This window comes from Mesoplodon bidens (assembly GCF_964165515.1).
Source record: "Mesoplodon bidens genome assembly, chromosome: 2".
Lineage (NCBI taxonomy): Eukaryota > Metazoa > Chordata > Mammalia > Artiodactyla > Ziphiidae > Mesoplodon > Mesoplodon bidens.
Window position 1 is genome coordinate 135,684,815 of NC_138177.1, and position 23,823 is coordinate 135,708,637.

The 23,823-nt window shown below is 41.6% G+C and overlaps 1 protein-coding gene across 4 annotated transcripts in view; it reads left to right on the plus strand.

The window, feature by feature from the left end:
- The window catches only part of CYP2J2 (cytochrome P450 family 2 subfamily J member 2), a 38,249-nt gene extending 18,212 nt beyond the window's left edge, over positions 1-20,037 (plus strand). The window contains exons 6-10 of one of the 4 annotated variants that reach the window (XR_014015154.1): positions 486-627; positions 3,632-3,819; positions 6,876-7,014; positions 12,476-12,843; positions 19,598-20,037. Coding sequence is in view for 3 of the 4 variants with exons in the window: in XM_081225675.1 (XP_081081801.1) it covers positions 486-627; positions 3,632-3,819; positions 6,876-7,014; positions 12,476-12,654 (648 nt within the window). In the remaining variant the exon portion in view is untranslated. Of the gene's footprint in view, positions 1-485; positions 628-3,631; positions 3,820-6,875; positions 7,015-12,475; positions 12,947-19,597 lie in introns of those variants that run through there. The other 3 variants (XM_081225675.1, XM_081225676.1, XM_081225677.1) reach the window with 3 other exon arrangements.
- Positions 20,038-23,823: the final 3,786 nt, after the last annotated feature.

Sequence of the window (23,823 nt, forward strand, 5' to 3'; positions counted from 1 at the left end):
GAGAAATTCAGTTATTCTTTCTGGTATCAGTACAAACATTTGTTGAGAATTTGCTATGTGTCCTTTCCATCTCGCATAATTCATAATGCCATCTTAAGGAGTGAGTATTGTTATTTCTATTTTGTGAAATAGGATATAAGCACAGAAAGGTTTATTAACTTGCTCAAGTCATACAGATAGTGAATGGTGTGGCTAATATTGGAACCCAAGGCTGTTTTTCCAGTGTAATACTAGATTCTCCCAAATTATGGGTGTAAAAAAATGTGTTGTGTTGTTTCATCCACCAAAGCTAATAAAAGCTTCCAGCACTTGGGGCAGGAGGACTCTAGTGATGTTGCAGTAATAAGCCTCTGCCTCCTGAGATGACCAAAGGGAAAGTTATTTCTCCTGGGCTCTCTCCTTCCACATTTTCTCTAGGATGAGGGCCCCTGTGTTGTGGCAACTAAGAACCATCTGAATAAACCAATAATCATTGTGCTTTCTAGCATAAGGGCAGCGCTACTTCAAGTTTCCACGAAGAAAACCTCATCTACAGCACCCTGGACCTCTTCTTTGCTGGAACGGAGACAACTTCGACAACCCTGCGCTGGGGTCTGCTCTACATGGCCCTCTACCCCGAAATCCAAGGTGAGCATGTCAGTGGATGGGCCTGGGCCAGGTCAGAATGGTGCCCCCTGGAACACACTGTCCCAAGGTGGGACCAGAAAATAGCATGGTAAGATGGAGAGATAGGTAGGACAGTTACTGGGCCAGGTGGGCTTGAGAACGGGAAACTTCTTCGATTTTTCTGTGAGGATTGTGATGGGTCCATGTAACACAACTATAACAGAGAGTCCCAGCCCTCAGGAAACTCCCAGTCCAGTAGGGAAAACAGTGAAGTCCACTGACATTGTGGTGAGGTCCAGGAAAGAGTTCCATTCCACTCACGTATGAAATCTGGTCACAGCCTTCCCTCCTTTTAAGTAATGTCTTCCATTGCCCTGTGGACAATGCTCATACTCCTTAATCTGGTATATCATGCCCTCTGCTGTGCCTCTTTCTGCCTGTCCAGCCTCGACTCTACCCACCCTGCATGGGGGCGTCATTAAGTCATATGTCACTTAATTTCACTGTCCTTATTTGTACCTCTGGGCCATCACACCTGCTCTTCCCTAGAAGAATAATACCAAATGTATTTCCCTAATTTCTCTGCACGGTAAACTCCTAGCTATGCTTGAAGAGTTTACTCAACCACAGCCCCTCTAAGATGCTTCCCCACACTTCTGGGAAACTACTAGCATTTCCTTCCTTTAGAGATTGCCTAATTGCACCTCCATTATTTTGCTCACCACACATTATTTATATATCTTCCCCTTAGACTGTAATCCTTTCAAGGACAGTGACTGTTACAATCATTTTTCATTTTCTGGGCCCCAGAACAGTTTAAGCACATGAAGGATAAAAACTGTTGGGATACAGTTCTGCAAACTGTGGGTAAAAGTTTATTAACAGGACATAAAGTCAATTTAGTGGATCGAGACTAACATTTTTCCCTAAATTAAAAAAAATAGATTAGGGAAATCAGAGTGCTTTCTGTGTATTAAGGATAAGGCTTTTTTTGTGAAACTTTCTTTCCTTATACATATGAATAAATGTTTGCTTTATATGTGTGTATATTTATGTTTATGTGTCCTGAGTCATGCACTTATAAAATGCACTTGTAACTGTGAATTACAGGGTTTTCTTTAAATTTATTTATTTATTTATTTTTAAATTCTCTGTGTTTTTATTTATCAGATACTTTTTTTCATAAATTTTATTTATCTATCTATCTATCTATTTATTTATTTATTTATTTATTTATTTATGGCTGCATTGAGTCTTCTCTGCTGTGCACGAGCTTACTCTAGTTGCAGCGAGCGGGGGCTACTCTTCGTTGAGGTGCTCAGACTTCTTGTTGTGGTGGCTTCTGTTGTTGCGGAGCATGGGCTCTAGGCACACGGGGTTCAGTAGTTGTGGTGCGTGGGCTCAATAGTTGTGGCTTGTGGGCTCTAGAGCACAGGCTCAGTAGTTGTGGTGCACAGGCTTAGTTGCTCCGTGGCATGTGGGATCTTCCCGGATCAGGGATTGAACCTGTGTCCCCTGCATTGGCAGGTGGATTCTTAACCACTGCACCACCAAGGAAGTCCCTTTTAAATTTAAAAGCCACCTAGTTAGCGTATTAATATAGCTTCCCTATTAGAGGCTCCAAAATAACAATGGCTTAAAATGGCATAAAAAGTGGATGCAACCCAAGTTTCTAGCGATGGGTGAATGGATAAGCAAAATGTGGAATGCAATGGAATATTAATCAGCCTTAAAAAGAAAACATTCTGGGCTTCTCTGGTGGCTCAGTGGTTGAGAGTCGGCCTGCCGATGCAGAGGACACGGGTTCGTGCCCCAGTCTGGGAAGATCCCACATGCCGCGGAGCGGCTAGGCTCGTGAGCCATGGCCGCTGAGCCTGTGCTCCGCAACGAGAGAGGCCACAACAGCGAGAGGCCCGCATACCGCAAAAAAAAAAAAAAGAAAGAAAGAAAACATTCTGACACATGCTACAACATGGATGAACCTTGAAGACATTATGCTAAACTAAGTAATCCAGTCAAAAAATGCATATTCTGTGTGATTCTATTCATATAATGTATCTAGAGTGGTTGAATTCATAGAAAGCAAAAGTAAAATGGTGGTTGTCAGAGCCTGGGGAATGTGCAAAATGGCATCCTCTTCAATGGATGTAGAGTTTCAGTTTTGCAAGATAAAAATTTCTGGAGATTGGTAGCACAACAGTGTGAATATAATTAACATTATTAAACTGCACACTTAAAATGATTAAGATACTAAATTATATATTATGTTTATTTTACCACAATTTTAAAAGTTTTTAAATATTCAGTTAAAAAAAAGAGTTTTATTTTTCTTTCAAATGAGAAACTCTAAGCTGGACTCTGAAGAACCCTTTTGGGGTCCAAGCTCTTTCCATTGTGTTGCTCTGCTGTATCTAGAATGGTGCCCTTGTTGGCACTCTCAAAGATGGCTCACATCTAAGGTTGCCTTTCCACCAGTAGGAAGGGACGAAGGAGGAGGAAGCACACACCCTTTCTTTAAGGGCCTCTTCCAAGTATTAAACATCCCCTCTACCTACATTCTATTGGTCAGAACTTAGTCACAGGGGAATCTGGGAAATGTAGTCTTTAGCTGTACAACCAGGTATCCAGCTAAAATATCTATTTTTGTAGAACGAGAAGAAAACAGATATTGGGGCGTAATTAATGGGATTTTTTTTCATTTGTTGGTTGCTTCCCTAAATCAGTTCATGTAAATCTCAAAACATCCTAAAGCGGAAGTGGATTTATCCTAAGGAATGAGAAGAGCAAACTGAGGCTCAAAGAATTTCAGTAACGTGCAGCAGAAGTGTTGTAGAGCAAGAATTTGCCACCAGATTTGTCTCACACCAGGGCCCACTTTCCATTCACATACCTCCCTGAGGAGCTAGTCTAGAGAGCCTACGATAACTTTAGCCATTTTGATCCTGGTTATTCCATTCCTTAACTTAACGAGGCTCAAGGAAAGTTATGGAATAATAGAATAATAGAACCTCCTCTGCTTTTCCAGAAAAAGTCCAAGCTGAGATCGACAGGGTGCTTGGCCAATCACAGCAGCCAAGCACGGCAGCTCGAGAGTCCATGCCCTACACCAACGCTGTCATCCACGAGGTGCAGAGAATGGGAAACATCATCCCCATGAATGTGCCCAGAGAGGTGACAGTGGACACCACCCTGGGTGGATACCACCTGCCCAAGGTAATTAGGGGCTCATTCACAGCCTCAGATCTCCAAGTTCATATTTGTAAATGGCGGGAATCTCAACTGGAAAAGTAACATGTGTTCTTGTCCTAGAGAATCACTTAAATAGGAAGAGAGATATATTATGCCTGATGAAATACTAGTTTTGTTCCCTGGGTATGATCTTAGAAAATTAGTTCAACTGGATGTTAATAGGTGTTATGGAGGGGAAGGAGGATTCCTAGGTCAACTGTGTTTAGGCAAAGCCTGGCTTTTCTTTGCTATGAGATTTCTTACTACGTGACATGCATTGTGAATATTTCTGGGGATACAGCAAGAAGCAATTCTCAGTCAGACTTTGCCATGAGGTCCATTTCTTTGCCTTGGGAGAGCTTCTTACAGGATAGGGACCTGCCAGACTTACTTTAGAAAATTCTGCTTCATAATCCTGGGTTATAGAATGTTGAAATATCAAGGGACATTTGAGACCTCCTGGGCCAACATCACATTGATGCTGGTGTTTCTAACATAATATCCCCACTGGTATTTTTCCAGCTTTGACTTACAGCCCTTTGATGGGACTGTCTCACAGGGAAAGCAATCCAATTGTGTGCAGTATTAAATATCAGAAAAGGAGAGAAAGGAACCAATGCTTTTTAAATAGGATTATGTTCCAGGACTATATAGGTTATTTTAAATGTCTTAGTCCTTGGAATAATTCTGTTATCCTCATTTTATAAATTTGGAAGCCGAGGCTCAGAGAGTAATTAATCTTGCATAAGGTCTCTCAGCTACAGTGACAAGAGTTGGGCTCCCGGAACGGAACTGTTCTGATTCCCAGCCTCATCTTTTTTGTACTACACCATGTTCTCTCCACAGGAGTTGCTTTACTTTGACTTTAAAAGAGACTCCCTGAAATATTCCTCAGTGGGTCCCTGTTAAATTCCCTGTCCTCACAAAGGAAATTCTGCTCTCACTCTGCACACCACTCTTAGGACCTCAGCAGGCAGCTCTCCTATGCCCCCTAGTGTCCTCTCTGCACACTGCACATTTACAGTCCTTTCTCCACCTTGGTGGCTTCTGTGGATCCATTAGATCCAGTTTGTCTAAGTTGCTCTGTTTGTTGTACCTGGGGATGATCTCAAGGCAAAGCCAGAGGAGCTTCCGCATTGGACACCCCTTAGTCACCATCCCTGCAGAGCCAGGAAAAGCAGCTATTCCTGCAGCAATTGCATTTACTATTTTCTTGCTGATTGATCATCTTGTGGGTGAAGGCTGAGGTAAATTATCTCACAGGTGATCTTTGCATTTTTATAGCAATTCACTTAGCTCCAGGGAATCATCCCAGCTCAACAGACTTGTTCTAATATTGATTTTTAATATTTACTGGAATTATCATCCTGGGAACTGTGAGATCCCATTGACTATACATTGTAGAGGCTAGGAGCCATAACTCTGATGTCAAACGTCCTAATTCAAATCATTGTTCTACTTCCTCCCACCCTGTGACTTTGGGCATCTTATTCAACCTCTCAGAGCTTCAAATTCTTTATCCATAAAAGTGCATTTAAATCCACCTCACAGGTGAACATGTAATGAGATCATGCATGTATAATATTTAACCTTGTGCTGACTATAGAAAGTGCTCAAAATAGCAGTTATTATTCTTTATTAATTCATCAGATGTTCATTAAGCACCTAAAACGTTTAGGGCTCAGAAAACAACTCAGAGGAAAATAATCATGCAAGTTTATAAGTACAAACCATGGTAACTGCCCAAAGGAAAAAACTCACTGGCTTTTTAGAAAGATGCAAGCTAGCTGCAATGAGGAATGGGAACAAGCACAGGCAAAGAAGACTTCCCAAAGGAAGTGAGGTTTAAGCTGAGGATTAAAGGATGGTTAAGAGTCAACTCGATGACAGAGTGGGGAGGAAGGACATTTCAGGCAACGTGAACAGCACGTTAAAAGGCACAGAAACAGCTTCCCTGGTGGCGCAGTGGTTGAGAGTCCGCCTGCCGATGCAGGGGACACGGGTTCGTGCCCCGGTCCGGGAAGATCCCACACGCCGCGGAGCGGCTGGGCCCGTGAGCCATGGCCGCTGAGCCTGCGCGTCCGGAGCCTGTGCTCCACAACGGGAGAGGCCACAACAGTGAGAGGCCCGCGTACTGCAAAAAAAGAAAAAAAAAGAAAAAAAAAAGAAGGCACAGAAATGAGTGGGAACATGTGGCATGTTTGAGAAACTGAAGGAAGCTTGATATAGTGGGAGCGCAGGCAGAAGGAGGGTCGCTCAGACAGGGAGCAGGTGATGTGTCCTTAACCTAAGAGTGATGGGAGCTATTGAAGAGTATCAGGTTCCAGGTGTGGTGGGTGGACGGGTGTGGAATGGTTAAATCATGTTCAAAGCTAACTCTGCTTTCAGCGTGTGGAGCACATTAAAGGGGAAGAGAGGAAATGGACATAGTTAGGGCTATTATAGGAGTTTAACCAAGCAAGGTGATAGCCTGGACCAGAGGGCAGTGGTGGACATAAAATGGAGGTGACAGAATCAAGAGAAATTTCAAGTACAGTTGACCAGCCTAGTTTAAGGACTGGATGAAGGCAGAATGAGGGAAAGGGAGACACTAAGGAGGACTCCTGGGTCTCTTGTTATGTATCTGGAAGGATAGTGGTTCCTTTCACTGGGCGACCTCATTCTATTATTAAACTCTCTGTAGAACGGACTAGACGTTGGAAGGAAGAGAGTGGGAGATGTCACATTTTTCTCTTATTGATGCATACATGGTCCCTCCCAAATTATACGCTGACAAGTCCCTGCAGAGATCCATTCTGCAGTCGAGTAGTCACACTTCCCCAGGTAAAATTCCCAGCAGACAATTCCAGTCCATCATGGTAAGCTGTCCCATGGCAAAGAGCAGGGTCCTAGGGGTTGGGCTCAGAGGGAGCAGACTGGGGAGGCTGAGGGAGTTCAGGGTGCTCTCAGCCTTGGTGTGGGAGCCGGGGGGACTGCCACCCCTCTGCATATGTGTGTTGTGTGGGTCAAGTCTTAACCTGAGTCCTTGCTGCCTTCTCCAGGGGACCATGGTCCTGACCAACCTGACTGCACTGCACAGGGACCCCGCAGAGTGGGCCACCCCCGACATGTTCAATCCGGAGCATTTTCTGGAGAATGGACAGTTTAAGAAAAGGGAAGCCTTTCTGCCTTTCTCAGTAGGTGAGTAGCAAGAAATAAGAGTGTGGGAACCCAGACTCTCAGCCCTTCCCTACTCTTCTCCCTGGTGTGCTTTGCTTTAGTTGGAATGTCTCCAGGTCCAACAGGAAGAAATAACTCACAACCTAAAAGTTGAGAATGTTTTATTCGGGGCGTTACTGAGGACTCTACCCTGGGAAGGCCGCCTCTCAGATAGCTCTTAGGGACTGTTCCCAAAAGATAAGGAAAGAATGAGGATATATAGGAGTTTTTGCTGGAAAAAAACCATGTAGTGAAACATCAAAAGATTACTGCTAGTCACACACACACAAAAAAAAACAGACATCTCAAGTTTATGATTTTAGTGTCTTTCTTTTTATGGGAAGATGCAAGAGTTTGGGCTCATTGAAATTATTCCTATATATGTATCCTAACACTCTAGGGCCAGTATCCTCTTTTTCTGCAGCCTGAATTCCACTCAGAGCACACCACTGGGGTCAGCTGCAGTGACTGATGGCTCATGGAGGGCAGCCTTCACTGTTTAACCGGAATGGCAAGCAGCAGTGTTCAGTCCACACCAGATAGTCCACTCCAGCATGACTTACTCTTTTTTTTTTCTTAGAGCATGTTTTTTTTGTTTGTTTGTTTATTTATGTATTTATTTTTGGCTGCGTTGGGTCTTCGTTGCTGCACATGGGCTCTCTCTAGTTGCGGCAGGCAGGGGCTACTCTTCGTTGCAGTGCACAGGCTTCTCATTGTGGTGGCTTCTCGCGTTACAGAGCACGGGCTGTTGGCGCTCAGGCTCAGTAGTTGTGGCTCACGGGCTCTAGAACAAGGCTCAGTAGTTGTGGTGCACAGGCTTAGTTGCTCCGTGGCATGTGGGATCTTCCCAGACCAGGGCTGGAACCCGTGTCCCCTGCATTGGCAGGCAGATTCTTTTTTTTTTTTAATTTATTTATTTAGTTTTGGCTGCATTGGGTATTTGTTGCTGCACGTGGGCTTTCTCTAGTTCAAGCGAGCGGGGGCTACTCTTCCTTGCAGTGCGCGGGCTTCTCATTGCAGTGGCTTCTCTTGCTGTGGAGCATGGTCTCTAGGCACACGGGCTTCAGTAGTTGTGGCACGTGGGCTCAGTAGTTGCGGCTCTCAGGCTCTAGAGTGCAGGCTCAGTAGTTGTGGCGCACAGGCTTAGTTGCTCCGTGGCATGTGGGATCTTCCCAGACCAGGGCTCAAACCCGAGTCCCCTGCATTGGCAGGTGGATTCTTAACCACTGTGCCACCAGGTAAGTCCCAGCATGACTCACTCTTGCTATTGGTTGCAACTTAGGATTCCCTGGGTGGAGCATCACCAGGACTCATGCCCTTAATTCCTAAGTCCTGGCTTGACTCTGATGGAGATTTCAGCTTCATGTTGTGCTGTCCCCCAGAGCACTGGAACAAGAGCTCAGACCCTGCCTGTCTCCCAGATAGAAGGTTAAACACTTGCCTTTTTTATAGAGTTTTAAATGTTCCAAGATCTTTTTAGGGCAACCCATTCACACAGAACTAGAAGAACAATTGCTAAGAAGAGGCTGGGGGAGGGGCAAGGAAAAGGGCTACTTGCTTCTCATTATGGGCATCACAAGTGACTCTAAGTGCCACAGGCTTAACTAGATGAGATTCTACTCTATAACAGGTCCCTGAAGAGGTCCTTTGCTGTTTCAAATTCTAATGACCCTTTAAAAACCTAATTAATACATTTACATGGTATACAACTTGAAATGTACAAAAGAAGATGCAGTGAAAACTCTCATGTTTCCAAGCCAGCCAGTTCCAAAAGGGTGTTTTAATTTATAACAATGTAAAATTAGTAAGAAAAATGTTAGTATATTCCATGTATTGAGTTAAATATGTTGCAGAGATCAATTCAACTAATTTCCCAATTTCTTAATTTTACAAATATTTCCTGAGCATCTATCATGTGTCAGGCATTCAGCCCCGAGGATATGACAATGAATGAAGTAGAAAAAAATATCTCTTAAGGAGCATGTGTTCTAGTGTAAACTTACAAGTTTCAAATTCCTATTATCACCACATTGGAGATAAGCCCTGAGGCTTGGCAGGGCCGTTTATAGCATCTAAAAAGCTATAAAGCTCACAAGGCAGAGCTAGAACTCAATGTTAACCAGGTTTATCAAACACTAAAGCCTGTGCTCTTCCTAGCAGTGTCTCCTAAAAAAGGTAACTATGCTACACTGAGTTGACACTCAGAAATTCATGATAGGTTTCTTATCATTAAATTAAATATAGATTGATTTGCTGAGACAGTATTACTTTGTTGATCATGCCACTAAAGTACAGAAAGGGAGGCCCTTGAATTTGAACCCATGTATGCGTGATCCAGAGCCCAGATTTTCCTGCTATAGGACACTGTCCTGAGTGTATCTGGACTGATTCTGATTAGATCTTCTGTGTCTTTCTTCCTCTGGTTCTATGCCACTTTTCCTCACGTTGGACAAGTCACTTCCTAACATGAAAGCAGACATGAGATATGGGAATACCTTCCAGTCCTCCTGTCTACCCGAGCTTCAGATTTCCTATTATAGTGCAAAGTTTCACCTGTGTATTTTAAGTATTATAATTATTCTTGACTCACTGATTTTTTTGCTATTGAGAATTATAACACACCCTTTTAATTACAGGTTTCATTTGCAAGCAAATTATCTCATTTAATCCTTACAGCAACCCAGTTATTAATAGTTAGACAGGCAATTGATCAGTATGCTGTTTCCAAATGTAAGGAAACTAAGAATAAGAGAGAATTGTTTCTTATTCAAGATCACATGCCCAAAGAATTGGCTGAACAGGGCCTAAGACTCAAGTTCCCTCGTTCTCATCTAGTGCTCCTTCCTGCATAATTACAAGGTAACTCATTTCCCCACTTAAAGGCCCTTCCATTTTAAGATTCAGCAAGTTCATAGCATATGTATCAATTATTACATTGCTGCATAACAAAGGTGGAAAACTCGGTGACTTAAAACAGTGAGTGTGTATTATTGCTCACGAGTCTGCAGTTGAGTTGGGAGCTCAACTGATCTTAACTGGCCTCTCTGGCCTTTTTGGGAAGTCAGCAGGCTGAAGGCGGATCTAGGATGACCTCAGCTGGGACAATGGGGCTCTTTGCCAAGTTTCATCCTCCAGCAGGCTAGCCGGGCTGGTGTTCATGTGGAAGATAAAGACCCCAAGAGGGAGAACAGGAAGCACACAATGCCTCCTAAGGGCCAGGCTGGGAACTGGCAACCATCACTCCCCCCTGCATTCTGTTGCCAGTGCAAGTCATAAGGTGAGACCCGGTGCAAGGGGAAGGGAAAGTAGCACGATTTTTATGGGAAGAGCTATGCAATCACATTGCCAATGATGGGGGTACAGGGAGAGAGGGGAAATTGGAGCCATTTTTGCAAGCAATTGGTCTCACTATCTGTCTTTCTGCCTGAGAAGAATGAAATTCTTAGAAGGCAAGCAATTTGGGGATTCCCTCAGCTGTGACAGAATGAGGCCTAGCTAAACAGTTTTCAAGAGATAGAAACCTGAAGGATGCACTGACGTAAGAAGTCACCACCACTGTCTGGCTTTCCCCCGCCCTACTCCCGGCTTTGGTGCACAGCTGCTTTGCCTCATTCAGCACTTTCTAAAAACAGCCTCCCTGAAGGGATGGGGTGTGGACAGCTCCTGCCCTTCTCCTGCAAAAGATGATCAGGTGTGGAATGAGGATACATACACAATCAGGGCAAATAGCAAAGCTGTTACTGCAAATTTATATTTTCTTTTCCTCATATAAGTTTTTCCCACTTGATCCAACAAAGCAGCAGACAGCTTCATGAAAGGCAAGAGGCTGAGTCCTCATTTTTCAAAAAAATGTTTAAAACGTCACTGGATCATAGGAGATAAAGTTAGGAAGAACTTTTCCCAAAAAACCCTAGGTCAGTGTTCTCATTTTACTAATGAGGTAATTGACCGGGTTAGTTAGTGGAAGCCTCAAGGAGAAGGTCTATGTTTCCCGTGGTCCAGGATGAAGCTTTGAAATCAAGTAGCCCTTGTTTTCATAATTTTAAAAGCAAATTCTTATCTCCTGCCTTACTGGTATCCTTGCCCAGCCACGTAATGTAGTTAGGAGAGAGATTATCTCATATGTTTGACAAGTTTGACATGTTTAGGTCTGTAAGAATAAAGGGTTTTACTCATAGCCCAGAGCTGGTTACTGGCGGAACCTGTACTTTAATCCTGGTTCCTGACTCCCTAGGTCCAGTTTTGTCACAATATCTGGATTCTTCTAGGAAAATCTTGGGTATTTACAATACATCTGATCTGGTACTATTTTAATGAAATTTCCTCATTGTACAGTTTGTGATGGGTAAAGAGATAAGGATGAGGGGAACAGAGATAAATAGGCACACGCTGGTGGGAAACAGGCACAAAACAATATAAGTACGATATAATTCTGAAGCATATTTCAATTTACTAAACACTTTTGCAGATACTCTCTAATTTTATTTCCTCAACAGCTCATTACAGGCAAGGACAAAATAAAGGCATGCGTATATAAACTATTTCCAAGAAAGTTTCATGACATGGGGAAACACAAAGTAGTAAAAGCAGCGCACAGAATTAGCTACAGAGCGTAATCCCAGTGATGGTGTGCTGGAGAATCCTTACAAGGACCACGAGGAAATATGTCAAAATGTTAACAAGGGTTCTGTCTGGATTATGAGATCTTCTATTGTGTTTATACTTTTCACAATTGTTTTTCTTTTTGTAGTGAATATATATTACTTAGGGAGAAAGTAAGTTATTAAAACACCCACAAGAGGGCTGGTGGTAGAGACCAGCGTGGGGTGCTGTTACACAATTCAGGCGAGCAGCGCGTTCATGAGGGGGAGGGCGTGGCAGAAACCGGAAGATGTGAAGCACAGGTGAGATGAGATGGCGTCTGCCCTGCGCAGGTAGCCATGGCAGAGAGATTTCCAGTCATTAAGGAGGGAAACGTGATAAAGAGAAAAGATGTCTCATACTTGAGAAACCTTGCTCCGATGTTTACTTGCTTATACTTTTCAACAATTTTCTTTTAACAATTGAGAAAAATTACCTAGAATTTTGTTCTTTGTCTGCTTTTGTCATTATTGTTTGCTAATGGATTTTTGAAAGGCCTTAGGCTAGACTTCACTTGCTAAATCAACCCAGGCCTCTGACTTCTTTCATCTACACCCTGTGCCTCACCTGTGCCTCACCTGCCTGATCACTGAAGGCGTCGGAGTGTGTGATTGTGTGTTAAGCTCGCTGGGCTTTGGTTAACTCAGGTGGCTGCGATCAAATAAGCCGAGTACATAAAGCCCCAGGGCCTAGCGGGCCCTCCATTTGCTCAGGTCTCACAAGACGTGTTAGAAGGTTTCAGTCCTTGCTGGGCACAGACGCTGCCCGAACAGGTAACTCACCTTATATTTTTGTCTTTCAGGTAAGCGGATGTGCCTTGGAGAACAGTTGGCGAGAACTGAGTTGTTTATTTTCTTTACTTCCCTTGTGCAAAAATTTACCTTCAGGCCTCCAAACAATGAGAAGCTGAGTCTGAACTTCAGAATGAGCCTGACCATCTCTCCAGTCAGCCACCGCCTCTGTGCCGTTCCTCGGGCATGAAGTTGTCGGGGAGGGAGAGGGAAAGGAAAGCAGGAAGAATGGCCATGTCCCCCCAAGGCAGGAGCGCCTGCTCAGCAGTGAGGGAACAGCATGCAGTGCCTCTGAGGACAGGTCATAGGAACTGGACTCAGAGGAAACAGGATCCAAACCCCAGCTTTGCCATCTCCAGTGGAGCCTTGAGCAAATCAGGTATGTTGTGAGTGATTTGCCTCTCCAGCCAGGAAATAAAAAGAGTATAGTGATTCCTTCTCTAAAGGAAGAATTGCTGTAAAAACCAGAGTGATTTGGAAACCATAAAGCACATCATAAAAGTCATAGCTGTGATCTGCCTCCTGCCTGCTTCCTTCCTTAGACGGGGACTTGTTTCTGGCCTGTTAAGATGGCCCAGGTCAGAGTGGTGCGAAATGGTGGATAAGAGAAGTCGGTCCCTGGGGCAGCCACAGAGGTCAGCTAGAAAGGCCCTCACACTTGGTAGCACTGGGCAAGCTCATCCTGTTTCTGCCTCCGAATGGCCCCTGGGAAGTCAGCAGGGCAGGTAGGATTCGTGATTTATAGGCAGGTTTCTATGGAGAAGAAATTTCTCTGATTTACCTAAGGATACACTCCTTGGCCTCAGACCCCAGGACCAAGAAGAATGTGACCACTTTAACCAAACCTGGAAAGCAGGTTTGGGGGGAAAAATGTGGAAATATTTTCTGCCTTCAAAGTGCCTCCTAACCTTAAATCCCTTCTCAGGAATTATTTATTCCCAAGCCATTTCATACTGGATTTGACAATGTGGTGGGTGTGATCATTTCTCACAAATTGATGTCAGCTTTTGGTTGGCAAGTATTCCCTGCCTAAACACAACAGCTGAGCCTTGGTAGAACATTTTAGACCAGGAACTAGAAATGTCAGAATCCTGCTCAACCCTCCTTCATGTAGTCATTGAGGGGAGAAAATGGCATCAACTGGAAGGCCAGGTACCCCTGACAGTCCATGGGGTTTTGATGCCAACCCCCATGCAGACAAACACAAACAAACCTGGTAAACAGGCCTAAACCATACAGAAGGTCTTTTTTTTCTAAGGTGGTTAGACTTAAATAATTTAAATAGGTCAGAACAAAATGGGCCATGAAGACCTGGGGCTTTTCATTCCTGTTGCTTGAGATTCAGAGAAAAGCTAATTCAGTGAAGACCATTAGAAAGGGAAACAGGGAGAGAGGGAGGAGAGAGAATTAGAATGAGGTGGGGTGGGGGAGGGAAGAAGCAAGAGAGAGAAAATTGGTGGTCGGAGGGTGGCAGGCAAGAGAGAGACAGAGACTGAGTCTAGCTGGTGCTCACCTGAGTCTGTCTGAGAGAGCTGAGAGTATGTCTGGATGCAGTGGTAACCTTTCCTAATATGTAGGAGTTAGATTTGGTCCTTCCTGGTTGCTAGAACAACAGAAAGGGAGAACCAAAGCCACCCACCAGAGGGTACTTTCTTTGTAACCTCCTGGAAATTTGCATCTCTAGAAAACAACCCAAATGATATTTCTAGAATAAAACCAATCAAACCAGGCCTTGAACTTCCAGAACACCTGAGATCTTGTCTTCCACTTCTTTTTTTTTTCCCCTCAGTCAGCTCATCCACGTAGAAGACTGAGAAACTGGCCAAAAGACTTTCCATTATGTGCTCAGTCTCCTCAACTGTTAAATGAAGGACTTTGTTGGGTGATCTCTGAATTCCATTCCTGCGCTGCTGTTCATTTTCCGTGATTCTAAGTGGGCAGGCGTTTACCTACTCTCTGTGGAATCAATGGAAAACCCCTGGACACTCATCCTGACCTAATAGATGCAATGGGACCCAGAGCCAAGTAGAGTGTGACCACAATTAACCAGAAAGCTTGGGGACACATGACTGAGAGTAGTTGAATTTTCTGGCCATGTAAAATGTCTCCTTCTTTCCCCAAAGCTCATTGGAGAAACTGTAAAATACGAATTCTCTTCCTGTGCAAGCATGACACAAAGATTTTGTTTTCTTCCCTTTTGTAACTCTCTTGTTGCTGGTCTATTTTGGAAGCTCCTGCTCCCCTTTCCCTCTTCCTTTGTATCTGTGTCTGACACATAGGAGGCCCCCAATCCACCAGGGCCCTCCATGTGCATTGCCCTTGAGGGGGTCATGCTTTTCCTCTACCTAATGTCTCTCTCCCAATCTTGGGCATCTGCAAATTCAGCTGCTTTTATCCCCTATTACCAGTGCAGGCAGTCCTCTTGCTAGGATCCAAGATGACCCCAAGCTGGCTGTGCAACAGAGTCCACAATATGTCACATTATGACAAAGATGACATTCTGTGGAGGTCCCTCCCCAAAGAGCCCTCTCAAGAGAGCCACTGCAGTCGCCCTCACTGAGCCTATTGCCTATAGGAAGTTTCAAACCTCCATGTGGCACTCGTTCTTGTACTCCAGGAACTCCACACAGCACAGGTAAATCCCTCTTGGCTTGAAGCCTCCTCCCTGGTGAGGGGTAACTATGTCCCTCCCTCCTTTGTGGGAGGTGGGTGGGAAGTAAGGAGGACCCTCCTGTTAAAGAAAACCAGAGCTGAACAGTAGTAAAGTGTCAAAACCAGATTTCATTCACGACTATTGCAATAGAAGGAGAGAGTCTTCAGTATAGAACTGGGCTCAATTCTGCATAGAGCATGGACAGGTGGGGCTTTACAGCCAAGGAGCAGGGTGGGGTCAGTGGATGGAAAAGGACAAGGTTAAACTGACTACGCAGGAGTCTGGCTGAAGGCAGGCCCAGGTGATCAGATATTGAGGGTAAGGGTTTCCCTCTAGTCTGGCTGAGCAAGAATCTTGCTGCAACTTACAAGCCCGACAAGGACAGTCACCAAGGTCAACGCCTAGAGAGTTTAGAGCAGCCTGACTAAAGTTTACTCCAGGAGAGTCCTTTCCTCACCTTACCACCTATTATATACCCTCTTTCCAGGCAGTGGGCTACAGGGTTACAAAAGCTGTTTCCACGTACCCGTGGCAGGGCCCATACAGGGAGGGTCCCAGTGCCTTACTTTAGACCTGGGGCCTCACCAGCACTTGGCAGGGACCACTTGACTGGCAGCAACTGGGACTCCAGCTGAAACTGAGAAAGAAAGAAGCCCTTTTCCACATTCCTTTACAAATGTGCTATCCGGGCCACAATCAGACCGTGATAAATGCTATTTCTCTTTTTATGTTGAATGAAAGTGTAGATGAATGACACAGGACTCCTCAGGACATTGCTGTCTCCCAAGGTCAGCACTGTGAATGGCAGGAACAGGCCAGGACTGTAAATGTAGCAGAAATTGGAAAAATGCTGTACAGCTGTGACATACTTTACAAGGGATTCTTTGCCTAGTTTTAACTTTTACTCTATCACACGTATTCCCTGGTGTTTCTGCCATTAAGTCTCTGAAAGTAAAGTTCCAAATATATTTGTAATGAAAGATGAGCCTTCATTTTATTCTGATTAGCTTTGGATGAAAAGTCTACAACAATTCATATTTTTTTTTCCTATTCATTATGAGTCTTTTGTTCTCTGGCTGTTTTGTAGATTTTTTTCTCTTATTATTGCTCCTTAGCAGTTTGGTTATAAAGTGTCTTCGTAGAATTTTCTTTTTGTTTATCCTAATTGCAGTTCGTTGACGTTACTGGATCAATGACTTTAATATTTTGAGAACATTTGGATACATTTTGGTCTTCAAATTATTTTTCAATAAGTAAATAAATTATTTCTTCAAATATTATTTATGAACTCACACCTTGCCCCCATATACATAGGATTCAGTTTCACATATGTTAGACCCCTTGATGTTGACTTACTGGATCCTGAAGTTATGTTAATTTTTTTCAACCTCTTTTCCCTCTGTACTTCAGTTTGGATAAATTCCATTGCCCTATCTTTTTTTTTTTTTAATTGAAGTATAGCTGATTTACAATGTTGTGTTAATTTCTGCTGCACAGCAAAGTGATTCAGTTATATCTATATATATATTATTTTTCACGTTCTTTTCCATTATGATTTATTACAGGACATTGAATATAGTTTCCCTGTGCTATACAGTAGGACCTTGTTGTTTATCCATTCTATATATAATAGATTGCATCTGCTAATCCCAAATTCCCAATCCATCCCTTCCCCACCCGTCCTCCCCCTTGGCAACCACAAGTCTGTTCTCTATATCTGTGAATCTGCCTCTGTTTTGTAGGTAATTTCATTTGTGTCATATTTTAGATTCCATGTATAAGTGATATCATATGCTATTTGTCTTTCTCTGACTTAAGTCACTTAATATGATAATCTCTAGGACCATCCATGTAGCTTCAGATGACATTATTTCACTCTTTTTTGTGGCTGGGTAGGATTCCATTGTACATATATATACCACATCTTTTTATCCATCCAGCTGTTGATGAACATTTAGGTTGCTTCCATGTCTCAACTATTGTAAATAGTGCTGCTGTGAACATAGGGGTGCATGTATCTTTTTAAATTATAGTTTTGCCAGGATATATGACCAGAAGTGGGATTGCTGGATCATTTACTTTTAGTTTTTGAGGAACCTCCATGTTGTTTTGCATAGTGGCTGCACCAATTTACAGTCCCACCAACACTGTAGGAGGGTTCCCTTTTCTCCACACCCTCTCTAGCATTTATTTGTAGACCTTTTGATGATGGCCATTCTGACGGGTGTGTGGTGACACCTCATTGTACTTTTGATTTGCATTTCTCTAGTAACTAGTGGTGTTGAGCATTTTTTCATGTGCCTAGTGACCGTCTGTATGTCTTCTTTGGAGAAATGTCTATTTAGGTCTTCTGCACATTTTTTGATTGACTTTTTGTTGTTGTTGTTGAGTTGTAAGAGCTGTTTGTATATTTTGGAAATTAAGTGCTTGTTGGTGGCATCATTTGCAAATATTTTCTCCCATTCAGTACGTTGTTTGTTTTGTTTATGGTTTCCTTTGCTGTGCAAAGCTTGTAAGTTTGATTAGGTCCTATTTGTTTAGTTTTGGTTTTATTTCTACTGCCTTAGGAAGCTAAGCTAAGAAAGCATTGGTACAATTTATGTCAGAGAATGTTTTGCCTATGATCTCTTGTAGGAGTTTTATGGTGTCATATCTTATGTTAAAGTCTTTAAGCCACTTTGAGGTTATTTTTGTGTATGCTGTGAGGGTGTATTCTAACTTCATTGATTTACATACAGCTGTCCAACATTCCCAGCAATAATTGCTGAAGAGACTGTCTTTTTCCCATTTTATATCCTTGCCTCCTTTGTCAAAGATTAATTGACTGTAGCTGTGTGGGTTTTTTTCTGGGCTCTCTATTTTGTTCCATTGATCATATGTCTGTTTTTGTGCCAAGACCACACTATTTTCATCACTGTAGCTTTGTAGTATTGTCTGAAGTCTGAGAGGGTTATGCCTCCTGCTTTGTTCATTTTCCTCAGGATTTCTTTGGCAATACTGGGTCTTTCATGGTTCCATATAAATTTTAGGATTATTTGTTCTGGTTCTGTGAAAACATGGGTAATTTGATAGGGATCTCATTGAATCTGTAGATTGCTTTGGGTAGTATGGCCATTTTAACAATGTTAATTCTTCCAATCCAAGAGCATGGGATTTCTTTCCATTTCTTTGAATCATCTTCAATTTCCTTTATTAATGTTTTATAGTTCTCAGCATATAAGTCTTTCACCTCCTTGGTGAGGCTTATTCCTAACTCTTTTTTTTTTTTTGATGCAATTTTAAAAGGGATTTTTTTTTACATCCCCTTTCTGGATGCAATTTTAAAAGAGGTTGTTTGTTTACATCCCCTTTCGGATACTGCATTGTTAGTGTAAAGAAATGCAACCAATTTCTGTATGTTAATCTTTTATCCTGCTACCTTGCTGAATTCATTTATTAGATCTGGAAGTATTTGTGTGGAGTCTCTAGGGTTTCAACATATAGTATCAGTATCATGTCTTCTGCATATAATGACAGTTTTACCTCTTCCTTCCACTTTGGATACCTTTTATTTCTTTTTCTTGTCTGATTGCTGTGGCTAGGATTTCCAATACCATGTTGAATAGAAAAGGTGAGAGTGGATATCCTTGTCTTGTTCCAGATTTTAGCAGGAAGGCTTTCAGCTTTTCACTGTTGAGTACTATATTGGTTCTGGGTTTGTCATAAATAACTTTTATTATGTTGTGATATGTTCCTTTTAATCCCACTTTGGTAAGCATTTTTATCATGAATGGATGTTGAATTTTATCAAATGCTTTTTCTGCATCTATGGAGATGATCATGTGGTTCTTGGCTTTTCTTTTGTTGACGTGGTCTATCACATTGATTGATTTGCAAATGTTAAACCATCCTTGTGACCCTGGAATGAATCCAGCTCGGTCATGGTGCATGATTTTTTTTATGTGTTGTTGGATTTTGTTTGCTGATATTTTGCTGAGAATTTTTGCAGCTATATTCATCAAAGATATTGGCCTGTAATTTTATTTTTTGGTAGTGTCTTTGTCTGGTTTTAGTATCAGGGTGTTGGGGACTTCATAGAATGTCTTTGGGACTATTTCCTCCTCCATAATCTTTTGGAAGAGTTGGAGAAGGATCAGTATAAGTTCTTCTTTTTATGTTTGGTAGAATTTACCTGTGAAGCCATCTGATCCTGGACTTTTGTTTGTAGGGAGTTGCTTTTTTTGTTTGTTTGTTTGTTTTCTTACAGATTCTGTTTCACTTTTAGTGATTGATCTCTTCAAATAATCTATAACTTCTTGATTCAGTTATGGTGGGCTGTGTGTTTCTAGAAAGTTGTCCACTTCTTTAAGGTTGTCCTATTTGTTGACATATAATTATTCATAGTATTCTCTTATGGTTTTTGTATTTCTGCAATACTGGTTGTAATTTCTCCTCTCTCATATCTTATTTTGTTTATTTGGGTCCTCTCTTTTCTTCTTAGTAAACCTGGCCAGAGGTTTGTCAATTTTGTTTACCCTATTAAAGAACCAGCTCCTGGGACTTCCCTGGTGGCACAGTGGTTAAGAATCTGCCTGCCAATGCAGGGGACACGGGTACGAGCCCTGGTCTGGGAAGATCCCACATGCCGTGGAGGAACTAAGCCCATGTGCCGCAACTACTGAGCCTGCACTCTAGAGCCCGTGAGCCACAACTGCTGAAGCCTGCGTGCCTAGAGCCCATGTTCCACAACTAGAGAAGCCACCACAATAAGAAGCCCATGCACCGCAACGAAGAGTAGCCCCTGCTCGCTGCAAGTAGAGGAAGCCCATGCATAGCAACGAAGACCCAATGCAGCCAAAAATAAACAAATTTATTTAAAAAAAAAGAAAGAACTAGCTCTTGGTTTTACTGATTTTTTATATTAATTTTTTAATCTCTATTTTATTTCCTCTCTGAAATTTGTTATTTCCTTCCTTCTGCTGACTTTAGTTTTTGTTTTTCTTTTTTTCTAATTCTTATAGGTGGTGGATTAGGTGGTTTAATTGAGATTTTACTTGTTTCTTAAAGAAGGCTTGTATCTCTATGAACTTCCCTCTAAGAACTGCTTTTGCTGAATCCTATAGATTTTGTTTGGTTGTGATATCATTGTCATTTGTCTCAAGATTTTTTTTTCCTCTTTGATTTCATCATTGACCCATTGGTTTTTTAGTAGAATGTTATTTAGTCTCCAGGTGATTGTTTTTTTCTATTTTTTTAAACAATTAAATTATTTTAATTATGAAAATTTAAAAATTGAATGATTTGTAATCAGTATATATATTTTGAAGGATGCTCTCTGACTCAATAATTCTAAGAAGTTTTTGTTTTTGTCTTCTGGTTTATTTTTTTTATAATTGCTTCACAATAGTATATTAGTTTCTGCTTTATAACAAAGTGAATCAGTTATACATATACATCTGTTCCCATATCCCTTCCCTCTTGCATCTCCTTCCCGCCCACCCTCCCTATCCCACCCCTCCAGGTGGTCACAAAGCACCGAGCTGATCTCCCTGGGCTATGCAGCTGCTTCCCACTAGCTATCTACCTTGCGTTTGGTAGTGTATATATGTCCATGCCTCTCTCTCGCTTTCTCACAGCTTACCCTTCCCCCTCCCCATATCCTCCAGTCCATTCTCAAGTAGGTCTGTGTCTTTATTCCTGTTTTACCCCTAGGTTCTTCATGACATTTTTTTTCTTAAATTCCATATATATGTGTTAGCATCTGGTATTTGTCTTTCTCTTTCTGACTTACTTCACTATGTATGACAGACTCTAGGTCTATCCACCTCATTACAAATAGCTCAATTTCACTTCTTTTTATGCCTGAGTAATATTCCATTGTATATATGTGCCACATCTTCTTTATCCATTCATCGGATGATGGACATTTAGGTTGTTTCCATCTCCGTGCTATTGTAAATAGAGCTGCAATGAACATTTTGGTACATGACTCTTTTTGAATTATGGTTTTCTCAGGGTATATGCCTAGTAGTGGGATTGCTGGGTCATATGGTAGTTCTATTTTTAGTTTTTTTAAGGAACCTCCATACTGTTCTCCATAGTGGCTGTACCAATTCACATTTCCACCAGCAGTGCAAGAGTGTTCCCTTTTCTCCACACACTCTCCAGCATTTATTGTTTCTAGATTTTTTGATGATGGCCATTCTGATAGGTGTGAGAGGATATCATTGTAGTTTTGATTTGCATTTCTCTAATGATTAATGATTTTGAGCATTCTTTCATGTGTTTGTTGGCAGTCTGTATATCTTCTTTGGAGAAGTGTCTATTTAGGTCTTCTGCCCATTTTTGGATTGGGTTGTTTGGTTTTTGCTATTGAGCTGCATGAGCTGCTTATAAATTTTGGAGATTAATCCTTTGTCAGTTGCTTCATTTGCAAATATTTTCTCCCATTCTGAGGGTTGTCTTTCCATCTTGTTTATAGTTTCCTTTGCTGTGCAAAAGCTTTGAAGTTTCATTAGGTCCCATTTGTTTATTTTTGTTTTTATTTCCATTACTCTAGGAGGTGGGTCAAAAAGGATCTTGCTGTGATTTATGTCATAGAGTGTTCTGCCTATGTTTTCCTCTAAGAGTTTGATAGTTTCTGGCCTTATATTTAGGTCTTTAATCCATTTTGAGCTTATTTTTGTATATGGTGTTAGGGAGTGATCTAATCTCATACTTTTACATGTACCTGTCAGTCTTCCCAGCACCACTTACTGAAGAGACTGTCCTTTCTCCACTGTACATTCCTGCCTCCTTTATCAAAGATTAGGTGACCGTATTGCTTGGATTAATCTCTGGGCTTTCTATCCTGTTCCATTGATCTATCTTTCTGTTTTTGTGCCAGTACCATACTGTCTTGATTACTGTAGCTTTGTAGTATAGTCTGAAGTCAGGGAGCCTGATTCCTCCAGCTCCATTTTTCGTTCTCAAGATTCCTTTGGCTATTCAGGGTCTTTTGTGTTTCCATACAAATTGTGAAATATTCTGTTCTAGTTCTGTGAAAAATGCAAATGGTAGTTTGACAGGGATTGCAGTGAATCTGTAGGTTGCTTTGGGTAGTAGAGTCATTTTCACAATATTGATTCTTCCAATCCAGGAACATGGTATATCTCTCCACATATTTGTATTATCTTTAATTTCTTTCATCAGTGTCTTATAATTTTCTGCACACAGGCCATTTGTCTCCTTAAGTAGGTTTATTCCTAGATATTTTATTCTTTATGTTGCAATGGTAAATGGGAGTGTTTTCTTGATTTCACTTTCAGATTTTTCATCATTAGTGTGTAAGAATTCCAGAGATACCTGTGCATTAATTTTGTATTCTGGTACTTTACCAAATTCATTGATGAGCTCTAGTAGTTTTCTGGTAGCATCTTTAGGATTCTCTATGTATAGTATCATGTCTTCTGCAAACAGTGACAGCTTTACTTCTTCTTTTCCAATGTGGATTCTTTTATTTCCTTTTCTTCTCTGATTGCTGTGGCTAAAACTTCCAAAACTATGTTGAATAAGAGTGGTGAGAGTGGGCAGCCTTGTCTTGTTCCTGATCTTAGTGGAAATGGTTTCAGTTTTTCACCATTGAGGACGGTGCTGGCTGTGGGTTTGTCATATATGGCCTTTATTATGTTGAGGAAAGTTCCCTCTATGCCTACATTCTGGAGGGTTTTTATCATAAATGGGTGTTGAATTTTGTCAAAAGCTTTCTCTGCATCTATTGAGATGATCATATGATTTTTCTCCTTCAATTTGTTAATATGGTGTATCACATTGATTGATTTGCATATATTGAAGAATGCTTGCATTCCTGGGATAAACCCCACTTGACCATGGTGTATGATCCTTTTAGTGTGCCGTTGGATTCTGTTTGCTAGTATTTTGTTGAGAATTTTTGCATATATGTTCATCAGTGATATTGGCCTGTAGTTTCTTTGTGACATCCTTGTCTGTTTTTGGTATCAAGGTGATGGTGGCCTCGTAGAATGAGTTTGGGAGTGTTCCTCCCTCTGCTATATTTTGGAAGAGTTTGAGAAGAATGGGTGTTAGCTCTTCTCTAAATGTTTGATAGAATTCGCCTGTGAAGCCATCTGGTCCTGGGCTTTTGTTTGTTGGAAGATTTTTAATCACAGTTTCAATTTCAGTGCTTGTGATTGGTCTGTTCATATTTTCTATTTCTTCCTGATTCAGTCTTGGCAGGTTGTGCATTTCTAAGAATTTGTCCATTTCTTCCAGGTTGTGCATTTTATTGGCATAGAATTGCTTGTAGTAATATCTCATGATCTTTTGTATTTCTGCAGTGTCAGTTGTTACGTCTCCTTTTTCATTTCTAATTCTATTGATTTGAGTCTTCTCCCTTTTTTTCTTGATGAGTCTGCCTAATGATTTATCAATTTTGTTTTTCTTCTCAAAGAACCAGCTTTTAGTTTTATTGATCTTTGCTATCGTTTCGATCATTTCTTTTTCATTTATTTCTGATCTGATTTTTATGATTTCTTTCCTTCTGCTAACTTTGGGGGATTTTTGTTCTTCTTTCTGTAATTGCTTTAAGTGCAAGGTCAGGTTGTTTATTCGAGATGTTTCCTGTTTCTTTGTTTTTTTTTTTTTTTTGCTTTATAACAAATTTAATCAGTTATACATATACTATGTTCCCATATCCCCTCCCTTTTGCGTCTCCCTCCCACCCTCCCT